General features: G+C 41.0%; 1 protein-coding gene across 3 annotated transcripts in view; it reads left to right on the forward strand.

Annotated features, from left to right (window-relative positions):
* Positions 1–21299, forward strand: part of LOC102176218 (zinc finger protein 2 homolog) — a 48345-nt gene that overhangs the window by 5013 nt on the left and 22033 nt on the right. Inside the window, exons 2-8 of one of the 3 annotated variants that reach the window (XR_001918378.1) lie at positions 3593–3689; positions 12014–12078; positions 13020–13699; positions 13999–14088; positions 15683–15753; positions 17435–17510; positions 21051–21091. Coding sequence is in view for 1 of the 3 variants with exons in the window: in XM_018051573.1 (XP_017907062.1) it covers positions 15760–17154 (1395 nt within the window). In the remaining 2 variants the exon portion in view is untranslated. Of the gene's footprint in view, positions 1–3592; positions 3690–12013; positions 12079–13019; positions 13700–13998; positions 14089–15252; positions 15346–15682; positions 19779–21050; positions 21092–21299 lie in introns of those variants that run through there. The other 2 variants (XM_018051570.1, XM_018051573.1) reach the window with 2 other exon arrangements.

The raw sequence follows: 21299 nt of genomic DNA on the forward strand, positions 1-21299 counted from the left end.
GCCTTTGCAAGAATACTGCTACTTCAGGATTTATGGAAAAGACTTTTCTAAGATTAAGCGATAAACAAATTTTGTTTGTTATCTGGTAAACTGGTAACAGACTGGAATTTAGTCTACTCTATGTTAAGAGAACACAGTTTTCCTAGAATGAAGTTTTTGATAACAGATTATCAATTTCTTTGCCTTTAAGTGGTTTATATTTGTTTTTAAAATCTTTTGTTACTTTGGTAAAGTAAATCAACATTATTTAAGATTACGGTGCATGTAGACAAAGCTCATTCTGCTTCTACAAAATATAAGCCCTCACGGTTAGACTTTTGCTATCCTGATGTCCTTAAAACATGGCAACAGTCTACTCCTAAATTGGGGGATTAAAAATCGGTGAACAGTAGCTGTAAGTCAAAGAGTCAGGGCTACGGGAAGTCCAAGACGGCCGCTTGGCTTTTCCCGGCTCCCTGACAAGTCTCATTTTTATTTGGTGGGTTAAAGCCTTCCCTGCCTACAGGGTTAATGCCCTCACAATGACAAAAAAATTATATTTCACTTAATATTAAGTTCTAGTTTTGTTAATTAAGGTCTGTTTACTTCCGAGATAGTTTCCTGTTGTTATGTTATATTGCTAAAAGGTTTAATTAATTAAGTTATTAAAAAGGACACTCTAAGTTTGTTTCTCAAGCTTAGCTAAATAACCAGTCTTTGAATAAAGGTCAGATGCTCCATGATGTACAACGAGGAGATTCACATCTGGCTATAATTATTTAACTAAGTCAGATGACCTGTGGTATACTGGACTCTACCTAATGAAAGTTCTTGACTTATAATTCTTACTTATGACCTTACTAATAACTGCTGGCTTTGTTATTTTCTATGTTGCTTGTTTCAGATGATTGTTTCTTAACGTTACTAAATGTGTGACTGAGCCTGTGGTAAAATGTGGATATGCAGTTCCATATGAGATCAACGATTATAACAGTGTAACTCTAGATATGGGAAGAAGCAACATGAGGGAATCATTTCCTAGACCAAGAGGCCAGTAAGACAGGTATGGTGCAGAGACTTGCCGCTTGCAAGGTCTGGTCCTGTAAGAGCACACTTGAGTGGACTGTCCATGGAATCTTCGGTAGACTTGAGAATGAGCCTTCCCAGCACCGCTGGACACAACAGCCCTGAAATGCCCCCAAAGCATGGTCAGATATGTGGCTATGAAGGGACCCTGCTGACTGGAAGTTGGCACTTGCCAGCTGCCTCTAAAATCATTACATCATGACCACTGCAAGGTGCTGGCCTTCAACACCCCTTGAAAGGAGTTCAGGGTGGAGATCAGAAATAAGGCACTCTGTGCTCTGGGAAAAACTCAGAAGACCCGGCCTTGAGACCATCAGATGCTTTGAGGTAAAGATTCCCTGAGCCCCAGTTCTTGCCTCTTCTCATACCCAGAGAAACACGAACGTCGTGAACCAGCCTAGTCCTGGCTTTCCTGGCTAGCTCCTCAGCAGCGTTTCTACTTCTATTCATCTTTGGGCCACGCACCTCTAACTTCTGGGTTAAGTTTCTTTCTTCTAGAGTACAGCACATCTCCAAGTGATAGTATGACAAGAATATACCCTGACCAACACCAGACAATGCTGAAACAAGCCGCCTTATCATTCCATGGACGCTCGTCTCCCTCCGTAAACGCACCCTGGCAGAGAGCAGGCAAAGAGCCCAGAGCCCCGTGACAGCCTGAAGAAGTCAGAGCGGTCATCGCCCCTTCTCCTTTGAGACTGGTTTCCGAAACGCCTGAGAAGGGAAATGGGTAGATAGTTAGATATGAGCAGGGTATCAACAGGGGCCAAAGAATTGACCCTAAAAATAAAGAGAGGGGGGAATGTGGTGACAAGGACGAAAGAGCAGATAAAACCAAAGAGGGTCTTGGAATGCAGGAACAGAAAACCAGACCCTTATCGTCCTTCCCTCCCCCATGTTGTAACTGTTCATGGACTTCAGGTCTCCAGAGCAGTGTAACCTGTCTCTCTTCCTACCCCATAGAGAGAGGGTATTTGCCTTACTCTCCTCCCGCCCACCCACCCAGTATATGTGCCTCATCCCATCAGCAAATGACCCGCAAGACCCCATCCCACGCCTTGCACCCTGGGTATAAAAGTGAACTAAGGACCGCTGTTCAAGGTCGGTTCTCCCTTGAGCTGGCCCACTGTTCTAACAGCGTCTCCCACTCTAATAAACTTTATTTCCCTCTCATTTTGTCTCGTGTCTGGAAATTCTTTTCCAACCTGTGCTCGGACCACGACATTTTCTTCATTGATGTGAACTGTCATATGTTTCAATATCCTGAATTCTTATGTATAAACTTTTTCCTGAACTGTTTGTGTTGCTAGGATTTTAATTTATTCCATTAACCCTTTTCCCTGTTAGACTATAACATCCATGAGGGTAGAGAGTGTATTTTGTTTGCCCTAAGAATAGGTGCCTGGTACACAGTAGGTGGCCAACAGTATATCTGGTGAATGAGTGATTCTCCCCATGCAGTGACACTGTGTACTAAATTTGTGTATGTGGCCAGTCATATCCAATTCTTTGGGATCCCATGGACTTTAGCCTGCTAGGCTTCTCTGTCCATGGGATTTTCCCAGCAAGAATACTGGATTGGTTTGCCATTTCCTCCTCGAGGGACTCCTATAATATTTGGAGGTCAAGTTTGCTGTTTCCTTTCAGAAATTTCCTTGCTATTGTTTCATAACACAATTAACTTTTTAAAAAGATCATCTTTTCCGTAATTAACCTCACAAAATTATTATTTAGGTATACCTTGGTTGGGCATGTGTTAAGTTTATAAATTAATTTCAAAGAAGTGACAACTTAGGATATTGTGACATCTTATCCAGGAAGATGGTATGTCTCTCTTTGTTCAGCTTTCTTTAAATAAGTTTAATCAGTAAATTAAATGGTATATTTTTTATGGTATTCTTCACATAAATACCATATACTTCTTATTTGGCTTATCTGTAGGTATTATATTGTAGACAAAAAAAATTCACAACCTGAAAGTTGGGAGTTATGTTTTATTTAGCAGAAATTTTTATGACCTCAAGCGCAAGCCTGGGAGGCAGCATCTATCTCAAGTAACCCTGAGAAAACTGCTCTGAGGAGGCTGGGGAGGAGCCAGGGTATATATATAGGAGTTTTGCAACAAAGGGCAGGTAGTCTGAATGTCAAAAGATGATTGTTAATTAACGAAAACTGGATAGCTCAAGGAATTCAGCACTTTTCTGTGTATGGGAAGATGCGAGAGTCAGGGCTCACTGAAATCATTCCTTTGATAGGCTCCTGGGCTGCCTGGGGCTGGTGTCCTATGTTTTCATACCCTGAGTTTCCTCAAGGCTTACTCTGGGGAGGGGCTGAAGTCTGATGTCTGCTAGATGCCAGGTATCCTTTCTTTCCTGAGTTCCCCTCCAGGCTCCCCAGCTCACTGGTGGCGGATGCAACCCTGATAACTATGATATCCTTTGTTTACTGATATGGCAGGCAATATTCCATTTCTCAGTAATTTTTTTTTTTCAGGAGTCTTGTTTCTCACATCTTTTCCTTCCCTCAGCTCCATCTTCTCTGGATCCTGCCCATCCCCTGGGAAGGACACCACAGGAAGGAAGGAGAAGGCAATGGCTGCTGGGCCTCTACTTTGGGGAGTTCAGGTAAACTCAGCTTTCTCTCAAACCTCTCTCTTACTCCTTGCTCCTGTAGTGTAGGTAGGCCTCACCACAGAAAACAGAACAATTGAGATCTCTGAATGTCGGATGTTTCCCACAAAACCCTCCCTCACTGTCTCTCAGTTCTGTTCTCAGCTGCCAGTTCCTTATTCAGCTGGATGCCTTGGCCTGTTAATTTGTTGGTGCAGTTCAGGGGTCAAAAAAGGAACAGAAATCATGTGTGAGATGGTCCTTATAGGTGCTTATAGGGCTGTGGTCTCTCCAGGAACATAAAAGAGGTCACATTTCTACAGGGAACAGTCATGGTGATTGCACATGTATACGATAATAAGAAATTAAAAGACGCTTACTCCTTGGAAGAAAAGTTACGACCAACCTAGATAGCATATTCAAAAGCAGAGACATTACTTTGCCAACAAATGTCCATCTAGTCAAGGCTATGGTTTTTCCAGTAGTCATGTATGGATGTGAGAGTTGGACTGTGAAGAAAGCTGAGTGCCAAAGAATTGATGCTTTTGAACTGTGGTGTTGGAGAAGACTCTTGAGAGTCCCTTGGACTGCAAGGAGATCCAACCAGTCCATTCTGAAGGAGATCAGCCCTGGGATTTCTTTGGAAGGAATGATGCTAAAGCTGAAACTCCAGTACTTTGGCCACCTCACGCGAAGAGTTGACTCATTGGCAAAGACTCTGATGCTGGGAGAGATTGGGGGCAGGAGGAGAAGGGGACGACAGAGGATGAGATGGCTGGATGGCATCACTGACTTGATGGACGTGAGTCTGAGTGAACTCCGGGAGTTGGTGATGGACAGGGAGGCCTGGAGTGCTGCAGTTCATGGGGTCACAAAGAGTCGGACACGACTGAGTGACTGAACTGAACTGAACTGAGCAATAATAAGAAAAAGTACTGTTAAGTACCCAGGTTTTCCAGAGTTCAGGAGAAAGAGAAGATCAGCGTGGTGACCAGAAGTAGGCTTAAGTAGGGATATGTGGAGAGGATTTGCTGTAGTGAAGTCAGGGCGTCTGAAGTTTAAATTCCAAATATTATTTAACAGCTGCACTGTCTTGGGTGAGTGGCCTGACTTCCCTAAGCATTAGTTCCTCATGGTGATGACAGAAACAACAGCCTTAACTGAGTGTTTGCCACATACTTGACACCGATAAGAATTTCACTGGACTTGTTTCATTTAATAATACCTACTTCATAGGTGTGGTGAAAGATCAAATGAGATAAAGTAAAAAGAGCCCAGCATTGGTTCCTGGAATGTTGAAAGTACTAGCTCAGTTGTAGGCATTCTTAGCATTATTCCAGACACTATACTTGGTGTTTTATTAGAGTTTGTCAACCGAAAAAAAAAATGCACAAGACGAGAATTGTGAGTTAAGTTTTATTTGGGGCAAAATGAGGACTGAAGGCAGCATTTCAGATAGCTCTTAGAAACTGCTCCAAAGAGGTAGGGGGGAAGGTTAATATGTACGTGATTTGGGGGAAGGGGGAGTACATGCAATCAAGCCCTTTTTTTTTTTTTTTTTGCAGAAGGTTACTGCTAGTCACAAGGAGCAGATGTCACCATGAAGGATTTTAGTGCTCTTCTAGATATGACAGGATGCAAGAACTGGGCTCATAATATTGTCTCCTGAAAATAACTATCTAAAGACCTGTCTTGCCAGTTTTCCCAGAAGACAGATGCTTTATTCCTGATCTCCACCCTGAACTCTTTTCAGGGGGTGTTGAAGGTCAGCAGGTGCAGCAGCTCGTGTGTAGAGGTAGATGGCATGGACCAATTTGTAGGTGACAAGTTTTACAGGTGGAGTGAAGGCAGCAAGGGACTGGAAGTAAGAGGGAATCAGAGACAAAGTTGGGGTCAAGTACCAGGAAGGAGGAGTTTGCATGCTGGGTGGGGTGGTAGGCCTGAGAGTAGAGGAGAAGTCAGAGGAATTTAAATCAGGGAGTTGGCATGATGAGAGCTTTTCTGAGAAGCAGCAGAAAAAATCAGAGGTAAAAAGGGCATAAGGAGCCTAGGCTAGTTTTGCTGTGAGAGATTGCTTGAAATGGATCCTACTAGTTTTTGCTAGAACTTAAAGTTGTTGCTTCTCTGGAAAAGGAAGTAAGACATCAGGAGGATTGAACCCAGGAAACTCTTAAGTTCTTAGGTGTTTTATTGTTTTACTTTTTAAGTTTAGGTATAGTTAACTTTGTCTGTGATCCTAAAGGACTTGTGGTATTTTCTCTAGTCATAAGGTCATATGTTAGGAGTCTCTTGAATATGTCACTTGGTTATTTATAAAAGGAGCCAGTCTAAAGACTTCATGAAGACAAACGTTGACTGTCATGATTTCTCTTTGTACTGTTTTCTCTCCTCAGTGTTATCAAGCTCAGTTTTAAAAGGAAACATAATTCACAAAAATAGGTACTATCAGAGAATTTCTGGAAAGGAGGAAGATTTAAGGTGGGGGAGCACTCAGAAGATTTTAGTTGATGAAGGCTTCAGTTTGGTTGTCAATAGCCTTGATTTTATTTTATTTAGTTAAAATGCATGCATGCTGCATGCTAAGTTGCTTCAGTCATATCTGACTCTTTGCAACCCTAAGGACTACTGTAGCCTCCCAGGTTTCATAGGGTTCTCCAAGCAAGAATACTGGATTGGGTTGCCATGCCCTCCTCCAGGGGATCTTCTTGACCCAGGGATTAAACCTGTGTCTCCAGTGACTCCTGCCCTGCAGGCAGATTCTTTACTGCTGAGCCATCAGGGAAGCCCATTTAGTTTAATAGTCCTAACTACATTTTTAAGTCAACTTTATTTTTCAGGTCTCATGTACATAAAATAACCCAGGTAAAGCATACAATTCACTGAGTTTTGACGAATTTGTGCACCAACATCACCAGTGTCCCAGTCAAGCTGTCATCACTCCAGAAAGTATCCTCACCTATTTCCTATCCACAGCTCCCATCCCAGGTAATCACTGGTTTCACCTGCTTCCTACACGAAACTCCCATCCCAGGCAATCACTGGTTTGATTTCTAAATACTTAAGTATTTGTTTCCTAAAGTTAAGGACCCTGTTTTATGTCCTTACACTAGTACAATTCTGTTAGCTGATCTGCCGACCTTAGTCCTGTTTTGCCACAAATGTCCTTTATCTGATCTAGGAACTAATCCAGTTCTCACCTGGCATCTAAATGTCCTGTCTCCTTAGTCTCCCTGAATCTGGAACAGTTTCTCAGTCTTGGTCTTTGATGACCTTGACACTTTCAAAGAGTATAGTGATTGATTTAGGATGTATCAGTGGAGTGTTAGAGCTGTATTCCTTCTTTCATCTTTCCTAATATTTCCGTCTTTCCTATATTAACCAGTTACGTGACTGTGAATTGCCCAAGTATAACTTGCATTTGCCTTTAAGTTTAATCCTCTTTTTCTGAATATAAATATTAAGCATATAGTTGTAAAAAAAATTAAGGTGATAAGGTTATAAGATATACTTCTAGGTCTCAAATCTTCAAAAATGACTGTGGATGTACATTCTTCCAGCCTTTTAAGATGCCTTTTTGTGTCCTTTGTCCATTTTTATGTTGAGTTGTTTATATATTAAAGAAGTGGATATTAGTCCTTTGCCATAAATCGCCATTCTTGTTCCCTGTCATTCAGCTTTAAGTTTTTTTGTAATCTTAGGCTACAAATAAAGTTTTATACAGTTAACATTTCTTTTCCTTTGTTTGTGTTTGGAATTATTGCTATGAAAGGTTTTCTGTAGCCTAAGTTTATAGAAATACTTTTCTACATTTTCTATTGGTTTTTATCATTTTAAATTTAGTTTCTTGAGCTATCTGGAATTTATTGTACACGTGAGGTTGGACTCTAATTTCATTTAATGTGTGGTGAGGCATTTCATCATCCATCTTTTCATTAAACATATTTTTAGCACCTGCCTACCATGTGCTAAGCAATGTTCTGGATGATGGGAAGGTAGTAGTGAGTGAAACAGACAAAGCCCTTTCCTCCTTGATTTTCTCTTCTAGAAAGAGAAGGCAGCAATGAAGAGGAAGAAATACTACTGAGGATGTTGTTACATGCTGTGGTCACCAAACAGGGTGGCCTGGCTGCGTGTGACACGGTGTCTGCTTTAGTTAGGCAGAACTGGGTTGGCGTGTTTGAGGAGATGGCATTCAAACTGTTGTACACCTATTGAAATAATATATTGAGTACTCTGCTTATTCTTGAAAGATTTGAGATACTCCCTAAATTTACACTAAATTGGATACACTAAATTAGATAATACACTAAATTTATACGTGTATATAAAATGTTTACATATAACATATTTAGATACATATACATACACACTTGAGTTTATTTTGCTGAATTCTGTTCTGTTGCTCTATTTCTACTGTAGTACCACTCTGTTTTGTTTGTTTTAGAATTTACTTTGTTAGTTTATAAAGAACATCCCAACCTCCTTTGGTTACTGTACTGTTCGTATACATTTATCCTTAGAGTCAAATTTTATTAACTGTTATCAAGTTCAACAGAAACCATTAAAAAATATGCAGTTTTGATTTGAGCTTACTAACTATATCAATTTGAGGAAGATTACCATCTTTACAATATTTATTCTTCCTATTGAGTAAAAAAAAATTACCTTTCCTTTTATTCAGGTCTTTCATTATGGCTTTTGTTAATTTTCATCACGAGGATCTTGCTTATTCCTAGTAAGTGTATTCCGAGGTGTTTCAATTTTTGTTGCTATGGTGATTGTGATTTAACCAGAGTTATGACTTGGTTAAAAGAAATTAAGACACTGGGTTGCTGAGAAGTACATCTGAAAACATTGTGCTACTGTGGTGTCTAAAACTTTATCACTATTGTATCTTCTTTATAAAACATTTTCATTATTAAAATATTCCTATTTATTCCATTTGATATTTGGCCTTTATAAAGAATAACAATATCAAAAACCTCTGTGTTTTATATTTGAGGAAACCTCTGCATGAAGGAGATAAACCCATGAAGCTGCTTATTTCAAATACCATGATTTACCATGAGCTTAATGTAGTGCTGGGGAGAAAAAAACCTATAATAAGTGGAAAGGAGAAAGGGAGAAAACATCTTAAGAGATTAGCAACAAATACATTCTATGACAGATACAGTTAAGTTTCACTTTAGCTTTTTAAATGGAAAAGGCAATGGCACCCTACTCCAGTACTCTTGCCTGGAAAATTCCATGGACGGAGGAGCCTGGTAGGCTGCAGTTCATGGGGTCGCTAAGGGTCTGACACGACTGAGCGACTTCACTTTCACTTTTCACTTTCATGCACTGGAGAAGGACATGGTGTTCTTGCCTGGAGAATCCCAGGGACGGGGGAGCCTGGTGGGCTGCCATCTATGGGGTCACACGGAGTTGGACACGACTGAAGTGACTTAGCAGCAGCAGCTTTTTAAAATGGCTTTCTATACTAATCTACCCAGGGTTCCATAGTATGCTTTATAGTAGGGACAAGCTCTGAGGCCTGTGGCAGGAGTGGAGGGGGTAGTAGGTTCTGCACTTAAGGGAATGAGAAGAATCTAGGAAGGTAGAGAAGACCAACATATAACCCATCAGAGTCTAAATTTGGGCTTTTAATTTTGCCATATTATTAACTTACTGGGAAATTCCCTGGTGGCTCAGAGGTTAAAGCGTCTGCCTCCAATGCGGGAGACCCGGGTTCGATCCCTGGGTCGGGAAAATCCCCTGGAGAAGTAAATGGCAATCCACTCCAGTATTCTTGCCTGGAGAATCCCATGGACGGAGAAGCCTAGTAGGTTACAGTCCACGGGGTCGCAAAGAGTCAGACACGACTGAGCGACTTCACCTTCACCTCACCTATTAACTTATTGAAAGTAGGCTAATTTTTTGGAAAGAGAGTATCATATTTATTATTGCTTTTTAACGCATTTTTTTTTTAATGAATTTTATTATTTTTTAATTTTTTGGCTGCATTGGGTCTTTGTGGCTGCACGTGGCTTTCTCTAGTTGTGGTGGGCACAGTCTGCTGTCTAGTTGGGGGGCGTGGGCTTCTCCTTACGGTGGCTTCTCGTCGCAGAGCACAGGCTCTAGGCCACGCAGACTTCAGTAGTTGCAGTGCCTGGGCTCAGTAGTTACAGCTTGTGGGCTTAGATGCTCCACGGCACGTAGAACCTTTCTGGACCAAGGACTGAACCCGTGTCCCCTGCATTGATAGGTGGATTCTTAACCACTGGACCACCAGGGAAGCCCAGAAAGAGGGTATCATATATATGATCTATTACCTTTTTCACAAAGGGGCTTATATTTTATTTCCACATATATTCTACCTTATCTGTTATTGATATGGTCTCATCCCTGTTTTTTATTTGCTTTTGCCTGCTGTATCTTGTCTGTGCGTGTGTGTGCTCAGTTGGTCAGTCATGTCTGACTCTTTGTTACCCCATGGACTGTATGTAGCCCACCAGGCTCCTCTGTCCATAGGATTCTCTAAGCAGGAATACTGGAGTAGGTCGCCATTTCCTCCTCCAGGGGATCTTTCCGATCCAGAGGTTGAACCTGCATCTCCTGTATGTCCTGCACTACAGGCAGATTCTTTACCACTGAGCCACCTGGGAAGCTCATGGCTTTTCTCTAGCAGCCCCACTTTTTAAAACTTTTTGGTTTGTATTTTATGTGTGTCTCTTATATGTATGTATGTGTTAGTCGCTCAGTTGCAACTGACTCTTTGCAGCCCCTGGACTATAGCCCGCCAGGCTCCTCTGTCCATGTAATTTTCCAGGGTCTCTTGTATGTGCCATATAATTGTATTTTAAGCCAATTTTACTGCTTTTCTCTTTTAATAGATAAAACCAACCCATTTACATTTGTTGTTATACATGTATTGAGTCATTCGTTATTTAATGATTTATCATTATCATGCTTCCTTGTTTCATCCCCTTTCTTTAGAACATTTTTCAAACTGATGATTTTTCTCATTTCTTTTTTTCCTTTCATAAAATGGAATTTCTGCCATGCATTTCTATACTACTAGTAGCTACTTTTGGTGACAGAGGATAAGATGGTTGGATGGTATCACTGATTCAGTGGACATGAACTTGGGCGAACTCTGGGAGATGGTGAAGGACAGGGAAGCCAGGCGTGTTACAGCCCATGGGTTTGCGAAGAGTCCGACGTGACCTGGCGACTGAAGAACAAGTAGCTACTTTTGGTGACAGAGGATAAGATGGTTGGATGGTATCACTGATTCAGTGGACATGAACTTGGGCGAACTCTGGGAGATGGTGAAGGACAGGGAAGCCAGGCGTGTTACAGTCCATGGGTTTGCGAAGAGTCCGACGTGACCTGGCGACTGAAGAACGAGTAGCTACTTTTGGTGACAGAGGATAAGATGGTTGGATGGTATCACTGATTCAGTGGACATGAACTTGGGCGAACTCTGGGAGATGGTGAAGGACAGGGAAGCCAGGCGTGTTACAGCCCATGGTTCGCGAAGAGTCCGACGTGACCTGGCGACTGAAGAACGAGTAGCTACTTTTACTTTTCTCAACAATATTTGTCAACAAATTTTAACATGTTTTTGTTATTTTGATATGTTGATTTAAAAGTACTAGGAGAAAATAAATAACGAGGTAGAAATATAGTAAACTGTGCCTCAGGGTTGACACTTTTTCTAGAGTTCATAGCCAGTAGGATGTAAAATATCCAGATTGCTTGGAAATTGGTTTCATTCCATCTCTGAACTCATCAGTCCTTTTCTCTCTTTTGCCTATTCACATATTACAGTGCTGTCTGTCCTTAAATGAAACTTTTCCATTGCTTTATTTCCACAACTTATTCCTTACTTCTTCTCATACAGTCTTTTGGTTTTTTTTTCCTCATCTTCACAAAATGTTTGAAATAATTTCATCTGGCTGCTTCTGATTCCTCATCTTCCATTTATTCTTTTATCCACGGTAAGCTGGCTTCTTCCTTCATCATTCTTCTGAAATTAGCTAATTTTCAAATCAGACATTCTTTTCAACCATTATGCCATTCGACCTACCTGACTTCTGATAGTGTTGACTAGCCCCTCTTCCTTGAAACCCCTTTCCCCCCAAGTTTCAGTCCTGAGTCGCCTTCCATCTCCCTTTCTGTCTTTCTCTCGCTCTTACGATTGCTGAGAGTTGCGGGGATCTTTTCTTGGCCGCCTTCTCACAACATGAGGAGTTGGATGGCCTTGGGTTCAAGCTGTATGACTTGAATGTACTAACGTTTTGATCCTCAGATTCCTCATTGGTAAATTGATGACTTTAATTGTATCACTTTGGCAGGTTGTCCTTTGGGTTAAATGAGCTGAGGCATATGAATCTCCTCTTGGTACAAAACTGAGTACAAGGTGAGTTATCATTTAGAGTGACTGCCACTCAGTTAGTGTTCGCTCTTGTATTAGTTAGGGTTCTCCAGAGAAAGAGAACCAATAGGATATATGTCGATATACAGAGAGGTTATGAGGAGTTGGCTCACACAGTTATGGAGGATGAAGCGTTCCCATGACCTTCCATCTGCAGCTGCAGAGGGCCCAAGAAAGCCAGTGCTGCTGTCCCACTCCAGACCAAGGGGTGTGAGATCAAGCAACTGATGGTCTAAGTCCTGGTCTGAGTCTGAAGGCTCAAGAACTAAGAGAGCTGTGTTTAAGGGCTGGAGAAGATAGCTATCTCAGCTCAAGCAGAGAGAGCAAATTCACCTTTCTTCAGCTTTTTTGTTCTGTGTGGGCCCTCAGTGGATTGGATGATGCCCTTCCCCCTTTTTGTTAACTCAATCTACCTATTCAAATGGGAGCACTCTCACAGAAATACCCAGAAATAATGCTTTACCAACTCTCAGATCATACCTTAGCCCAGTCAAGCTGACATGTGAAATTAACCATCACACTTATCAAACATAGTGATTTCTTACAGAGTTTTATTTCCTCGTCTAAGAGATGGAAAACAAGGCCCAAATGGGCTTGTAAGTTTGAAATGCCATTTTCAAGTCAAGCTGGGTGTTTTGCTGGTTGTCTCACAGACCAGCCACATTCTAGATTTATCCTATTTATACATGCTCTCCCCCCATTAACTGGAGTTTCCACCCAGTTATTGTAAAGCCTAAAATTCCATGTGCTGTCTCTACAACTTTGAACCTTAGGGAGCTCCAGAGGCCTAGCTGTGAGTTCCCCTGCTCTCACTGGATATGCTCCCACCTAGTGGGAAGGGCTCCCCATCCAACTGGCTCTTGTCAGTCTGGCCAGGTACACTTGTACTAATCCTCAACCTTATGGTTTTTTTATCTTCCTACCAGCTCGAAAATGTTTAAAGAAGCCAATCATATCTTCCCATGGTAGCCAAGGGTCACATCGCCCTCCTGTCAGTACAAAGCCTGCCGCCCACAGCCCATGCTGGCTCACTGTTTCTGAGTATGACCACCAAATGGTCTTGCCTGGTGTGAAGTGTCCTCCCCCAGGTTGTGAGATTATGTGACTAATAACTGCTGTCATTCTCTTCTGTCCAGTGCTGTGTGTCATGTATTTGGTCATCTTGTGCTATTTAGGGTGGGGAATCCATCCTTTCATCAGTGGGGTAAAAAGGTACAACCAGAATACCATCTACTCTTCTCCACTGCTAATCTAGAGCAGCCTTCAATATCTTTCCCTATTTTTCCTTATGTCTGTCCCTGATTGTTTCATAATAATGTCTGTTTTTGTTGCAGATGTTCAGTTTCTTTTGGAAGGTAACATTTTCTCTCACAGATCTCTTCTTTATCCTATCCTGTCTAATGCTGCTTGTTTTTTGTTATTTTTGTTTTACTTCCCTCAGAGGTGTTATTGGCATAATTCTTTTTTAAGCAGGAATTTATAGTTTCAGGATTCAAGGATGTGTCTGTGGACTTCACCTGGGAGGAGCAGGTCCATCTAGATTCTCCTCAGAGGAACCTGTATGGGAAAGTGATGCTCAGAAACTATAGGAACCTGGTTTCACTGGGTAAGGACTTCTTGTAACTCAAAACCTACCTGTTACCATCTTTCCTACCACTGACAGCTTGTACAGCCTCTGGAATTTTTGAATTTGTACTTGACATCCTGATACTACAGGACATTATTTTAGGGTAGTTCCTTGGTGTCCTCTCAAGGTGAAAGGTCTTTTCTGTAGAGAATGGAAAAATGGGAAATCTCAGAAGCCACATACTCTCAGAAGCCCTGAAGAGGAAGGGATAAGACATGCTGGGAGTGATTTTTATGCTCAGTTCAGAACTCAAATGTAGTGTTTTTCTTCCTAAGCAGGACATCAGCTTTCCAAACCAAATGTGATTTCTCAGCTGGGTTGAGAACTGAAGCTGATGACAAAAGAACATTCTGGGTGCATCTTCCCAGGTAAGGATCAGGCTGCAAAGACTTGTTTTATGAGTGTCACCTTGGGGCGAAACCACTTCAGAGGTCCCTGAGTCTCTTGAGACCTGTACCATTTGCTGGGTGTTGTCATTGAGTCATGTGTTACAAATACCTTCTCTAGTATGTAAGTTTTTGGGGTTTTTTTTTTAGTCTTCTGATGCTTGAGACCATTTAGTCTTCTAATGTTTATTCTCCCATTTGATTTTTATGCTCCCCCCTTGTTCTCCTACTTTTATTAAACATTTCTTGAACTTCTGCCTAGTTTCCAAATTTTTTATTTTCTGTGTGTCAGTTTCTTTTCAATAGTTTTGTCTCTCTGGACTTTGTATTTGTCTAAGAGTGTGAATATATACCCCATGTCCTCTGTGTTGTTTACTGGGTGGCACTTGTTGGTACTTCACACTTGACTGGATAGGCCTTCTTTGAGGTTACTTGGTGGTGTGTTTGTTTTACAGGTGGACCCTGCTTGGCTTTCCACTTTTTCTCTTCTGTGTAACTGGGTCAGATTAGAAGGATAAAGTCCAGTTCATGCATATCTTTTGCTTTCACAGTAAAGCCTCCTGCCCATAGGCCTTTGATCTGTTGGTTCACTGTTATCTCTGCTCTGGTAATTTTGATCAACCTGACAAGTGGATTCTCAGACTGTAGTTTCCTGTCCTCTGCCTCTCATTGCTTCCAGGCCATTTTATCTGGGATAAGAAATGGGATCAGTGAAAACAAAGGCTGAATGGTTACAAGGCCTTTCCTCCTGCTCCATTTCAAGCAATTCAACAGATTCTTCCCTACCTGCCTCTACCACTAGTTCTTATCTTCAAGGAATGGGTGTTTAGGAAAGGGTAGGGCCCTTTAGGATTCTCTTCCCTAAACAGAGTGAGAAAATCACAGGCTCCTTGGGCAGAAGGGAGGAGCTTTGAGATTGTGCCATCCTCCCTTGACAGTTTAAGTTTCAAGTATGTTCTGATACTTTATCTTCCAGCCAAGTATGTACCCTAAGGGTAGTTTATATGCATTAATTTACTTAGTCCTTATGAGATTATTTGCATCCTCATTTTATATCTGTAAAACTCAGATTCAGAGAAACAAGTAAGTACTTAAGATGCTAAGCGTTAACAGCCAGTGTTTAAACCCAAGTTTGTCTGCCTCCAGGGTAAACAGTCTTTTCACTATGTCACACTACTGTGTTTTATGAAGATTTAATATCAGAATTATAGCCAGCCTGCAGAAGAGAAGAAACTGCTGGTAAATGTGCTATGGCTTATTGATCTGCCTCTCCTAATCCCAACTTGTCTGTGTATCTTCCCTTAGTTCCATCTTCCTTTGTCCAACAGTCGGTGATTTCAGTATCTGTCCCTCCTGCATAGGCTCACTCTTTGCTCTGCTTACCCTGCTTCTAGTTCCCCTGTTATCGGTGGCTCACTGTTCTTTCCCTCCCTTCCAATTCTCTTCCTAATTATAGGGACATCTTTGGAAGCTCTCAAATGTGCCATGTAGTTATTCTCAGTTGCATTCTCTCATTCCCATCTTATACAGTTTTCAATCTAGTATAGAAACAATTTTGAATTTTTATTTTTTTCAGACTGGAAGACCAAGACTTGAAACAAAAGAGTCAACTACGAAGCCCAAGTTACTGAAGATTTATCTTATGGGGTAATAATGGAAAGGGAAGGTCTCTGGCATTCTTCTTTAGGGGAAACCTGGGAACCTGATAATTGGTTAGAGGGGCAACAGGAAAACCAGGATAGACATTTGGGCCAAGTGCACATTACCCATAAGGAAACCCTCTCTGAGCGAAGGACATGTGGAGGTAATGAACTTGAAAGATGTTCCAGTCAGGGTTCAATCATTGATATACAACAAACTATTCCTGTGGGGAAAAGTCCTCACAACTGGAATTCACATGGAAAAGACACCAAACAAAATGCTGAATTAATTAAAACTCAAAGAATATTTGCAGGAGAGAAAGTCTATGAATGTAATGAGTGTGGGAAAACCTTCAGCCAGAGTTCGTCTCTTCTTAAGCACCAGAGAATTCATACGGGGGAGAAACCCTATAAGTGTAATGTATGTGAGAAGCACTTCATTGAACGTTCCTCACTTACTGTACATCAAAGAATTCATACTGGAGAGAAACCCTACAAATGTAATGAATGTGGGAAAACCTTCAGTCAGAGCATGAACCTTACTGTTCATCAAAGAACTCATACTGGAGAGAAACCATATCAATGTAAAGAGTGTGGAAAAGCTTTCCGCAAGAATTCATCCCTTATTCAACATGAAAGGATTCATACTGGAGAGAAACCCTACAAATGTAATGAATGTGGTAAAGCTTTTACCCAAAGTATGAATCTCACAGTGCATCAAAGAACTCACACAGGAGAAAAACCCTATGAATGTAATGAATGTGGAAAAGCCTTCAGTCAAAGTATGCATCTTACTGTACATCAGAGAAGTCATACTGGAGAAAAACCCTATGAGTGTAGTGAATGTGGAAAAGCCTTTAGTAAGAGCTCAGCTCTTACCCTGCATCAGCGAAATCATACTGGAGAAAAACCCTACAAATGTAACAAATGTGGGAAATCCTTTAGCCAAAGTACGTACCTTATAGAGCATCAGAGACTTCATTCTGGAGTAAAACCTTTTGAATGTAATCAGTGTGGGAAAGCTTTCAGTAAGAATTCATCTCTTACTCAACATCGGAGAATTCATACTGGAGAGAAACCTTATGAGTGTATGGTATGTGGAAAACATTTCACTGGGCGATCATCCCTTACTGTACATCAGGTTATTCATACTGGAGAGAAGCCTTATGAATGCAGTGAATGTGGAAAGGCCTTCAGCCAGAGTGCATACCTTATTGAGCATCAAAGAATTCATACTGGTGAGAAGCCCTATGAATGTGATCAGTGTGGAAAAGCCTTCATTAAGAATTCATCCCTTATAGTGCACCAGAGAACTCATACAGGAGAGAAACCCTATCAGTGTAATGAATGTGGAAAAGCCTTCAGTCGGAGTACAAATCTTACACGGCATCAGAGAACTCATACGTGAGGAAAACATGGGACCCTTCATCATGATTAACTCTTCAGTGGTAATCAGATAAGTCATGTAATATAGAAACTTAATAAATGTAATGAGTCCAGTAATTTTTTAGTTGAAGTATAACATACCATGTCAGAAAATACAGACCACTGCAGAGAAACCACATAAAAATGGAGAGAAATCTTGATTCAGAAAGTAAAACTTACTTTATACCAGAACGTTTAAATAACTAATGTTCTAAGCAGTGAGGATTCATGCTGAAGATAAGTTCTATTGTATTATACTGCAGATTCTCCTTTGGACATCAGAGACTTCACACTGGAGAGAAAATGTGAGAGTGCTTAACTGGACAGCCCAAAGACCTGGTATGTAGTCCTGATCTGCTACTAACTTGGACAGGTCACTTACTTTCACCAGGTCCCAGTGTCCTTATTTGGTAAATGAGGGATTTTTAGATTTAGAAGGCTCCAAGATTGCTATAAGCTCTAAAATGCTACAATCCCATAAATATAATGAATGCTTGAAAATCCTTGATTTTTCACCATCTTATATATGTTATCTAGATGCTCCTATTCCACAATCTGGTTTCTCTGAATCTGTTCAGTCAAAATTTTGTACCTCCACCAACTTCTATGATTGTTTCATGTCCTCCTCTATACCCTTTTATTTTCTCCTCTGAAATATTAGCTGGTTGCTACCAGATGACAGAATAATTGTACAGATCTTAATACAATAGCATGCTGTTTTAATTCTCCAATAACAGTCATTAAACTATTGTTAATAAGCTAATTATTTAGAAAACAATATAACAAATATAGTCTTAGAGTACATAGGATTCAAACACATCTTTGGATTGTACTTTTAACTATCAAAGTGGAAAGGAGAGGAAGCTAAACACTAACAGACATGAAAATCTGATGTTACTAACAAAATCTTTACAACTCATAAAATATTCAAAACAGTCATAGGGAGAGATTTTATAGATCTATAGTTATGAGAGTAGTTAAAGCAATTTCATTTATAGGTGATAAATGTGATTAGGAAATCAAACTGAAAAAGATAGTCTTTGTTTTCCTAGGGCTAAACTAAGAAACTAGCAGTGGGATGGGAGAGAAGAGGAAGAATTCAAGCAATGATAAGGCAGAATCTAGGTATAGTGGTAATCAGTTAAGTGTGAGCACTCAGATTTATTTAGGTGGATGGCTGCCATAATTAACAAAAAAGGTTGACTGACTTTGTGGGGCAATGATGAGTTTGCTCTGGGGGCATTTTATGAGTGAGTGGTATCCAAATGAAGATTACTGATAGGCAGTTGAATAAGTAGAAAGGTGGTGATGAAAGGGTATTCTGGGAGTACTGTCTTTAAATGCAATGAGTGGAAGGCTAAACTAAGAAGCTTTGCTGGTAGCTCTGCTGTTAAAGAATCCGCCTGCAATGAGGGAGACCTGAGTTTGATCCCTGGGTTGGAAAGATCCCCTGGAGGAGGGCACGGCAACCCACTTCAGTATTCTTGCCTGGAGAATCCCCGTGGACTGAGGAGCCTGGTGGGCTACAGTCCATGGGGTCATAAAGAGTCAGACATGACTTAGCACACACAGGTGGGAAATATCAAATTAGTAGAAGCTGAGGAGAAAAAACAGGCAAAAAAAAAAAACACAGAAAAATCAGGAGAAGGTGGTGGCATAGAAGTAAAAGAATTTTAGCATAGAGACAGATTTTCAAATGCTACCATAAGGTAAAAATAGAAAATGGCCTTTGGTTTTTGATAATCTCTAACTTTTAGTGGGTTGAAGAGTGAGTTAAAGGTTGAAAAGGACTTAATAGCTTGATTGACAAAGGAGACATTTAGGAAGGTAACTAGGAGACTGTGGTTGAGAGAGGGAAAGCTTTTGGCTACAAATAACAGAAAGCCCAAATAACAATGACTTGCAAGCAAACAGGGATTTATTTTTCTCCCATAACTAATCTGGAGGTGCTTGGCATTATTTCAAAGGCAAAATAATTCAGTGCCTTGAGTGTCATGACTTTTTCATCAAGTCACAGGATGGCTCCCATACTTCAGGTTAAATATCTGCATTCAAAGCAGGAAGAAGGGTGGGTAGCACCAGCAACATCTGTGCCTTTTATCAGAAAAGGTTTTCCCAAAAGCCCTCAGCAGACTTCTGATTACATCTCATTGACCATAGCTGCTGTGTTGCATGGAGGCTAGGAGCAAAGGAGTCTGAAAAAAATATTTAGCTCTTCTAGCCTCTATAGTGGAGTTTAGGTAAGCAAAGAGGGGATTGAGAAAGGTGTTGATTTAGCCAACAAATAATCTGCCAGGAGCATTTGTATGATTTAAGGCAGAAGAATTGAGCATGTTTATCACTGCATGGGAGAGTCTGAAAGTGCAGAGAGGAGGGAATGTGCAGCTGAAAGTGGGGAAATCAGATCTAGGACAGAGGCAGAGGCCACGGATCTTTTTCAACAGGAGGAAGGAAACTTTCCACTGGGAGAGGGGCAAACAAGAAACAATGGGTACAGAAGATATTTCTGGATAGCAGTGGAGGTTTCCCATGGACTCCTGAGTGTTTGGAACTACATCATTTTGATCTCTCTGGGCTATAGGACCTCTGTGGAGTTAAAAAAAAAAAGAAAAGGCAAGGACTAAGCGGGAATGAAACACTGAATTAATTATGACCTCAGAAACTTAGATTTTAAACAATCTATCTCCCTTACACCAGCTTCTTCCTTTCCCTTCATATATTTGTTTTTCTTGTTCCCCACCTGATCTCAAAAGATAGAAATGAAGGGAAGAAGGAAGCAGAGAGGCAGAAAATAGATGAAGAATGAAAAAGTAGCAAAATTAAAGGCTCAAAGGGAGGCAGAGGACGAGGAGGAGAGGGAAGAATAAAATGTACTGATGCCTATAAGACGGATGTGATAACCCCAAATTGGTAAAATATTAACCTTCAGAGGGAGCAGCAGGAGAAATGGGTCAGATAAATGAAGGTTTCACTTTTCCAGGAGTTTTGGAAGCTTCGGGTCCTCATATGTCAGTGCTCAGCTATCTTGGGCAACAAGGAAAAAGGAAACTTCTGCACCTTTCTTCCCAGCAGGGGCAGGATTTCTGGTCCCTAGACATGAGACCTTAGGCAAGGCACTTAATGTATTGCTATCTCAATTTTCTTATTTGTTAACAGTGCAGACCTTATAGCTTTGGATTACATTCAGTACTAATGTAAAATGCTTAGTGCCCAACACATTTTTAGTGCTAAATAAATATTATCGTTTTCATATATATGAACAATATCCAAACTTGTTAGCATGGCATCCAGAGCCTTTAATTAGCTCAATTATCTTGGGCTCTCAAAGCAAATGCCTTGTAGGAAGGTTAATAATTGTAGGAGGCTCTCTCTTCCTTCTGTTACCCCACTGCTATAATAGCCTTCTAACTGCTTTCCCTGTATTAGCTCTAGCCCCACCACAGCCTTTTCTCCCCAAAGCAGAACATTGATTCTGTCAAAATGTATTCAGCCACACCACTCTTTTGCTCAAACCCCTTTGATGGTTTCCTATAATGTATAGAATAAAGCCAAACTTTTTACCATGGCCTTCAAGCCCTCTAGTCCCTTCTAATCTCCTCTCCTACTCTCCCTTGTTGACTGTGCCCTCTCCTGTCATACTGGCCTTCTTAAACCGCAGACTCACCAAGCACGCTTCTATCTCTGGTCAGCATTTCTGTTCTCTTCCCAATATTCACATGTTTTCCTTCCTACTGCATTCAGATCTCTGCTCAAATGTTACCTCCTCAAAGAGAACTCAAAATGCTACTTAAAATAATCCCCACTTTCCCACCTAACAGCCGAAGTGTGTCATCAGTTCAGTTCAGTCACTCAGTAGTGACTGACTCTTTGCAACCCCAGGGACTGCAGCACACCAGCCTTCCCTGTCCATCACCAACTCCTGGAGCTTGCTCAAACTCATGTCCATTGAGTCGGTGATGCCATCCAACCATCTCATCCTCTGTCGTCCCCTTCTCCTGCCTTCAATCTTTCCCAGCATCATTCCAATGAGTGAGTTCTCCACATCAGGTGGCCAAAGTATTGGAGCTTTGGCTTCAGCATCAGTCCTTCAGTGTCATCACTACCTAATAAAATATTTTGTGTTCATTG

The sequence above is a fragment of the Capra hircus genome, chromosome 7 (genome assembly GCF_001704415.2).
Source record: "Capra hircus breed San Clemente chromosome 7, ASM170441v1, whole genome shotgun sequence".
Lineage (NCBI taxonomy): Eukaryota > Metazoa > Chordata > Mammalia > Artiodactyla > Bovidae > Capra > Capra hircus.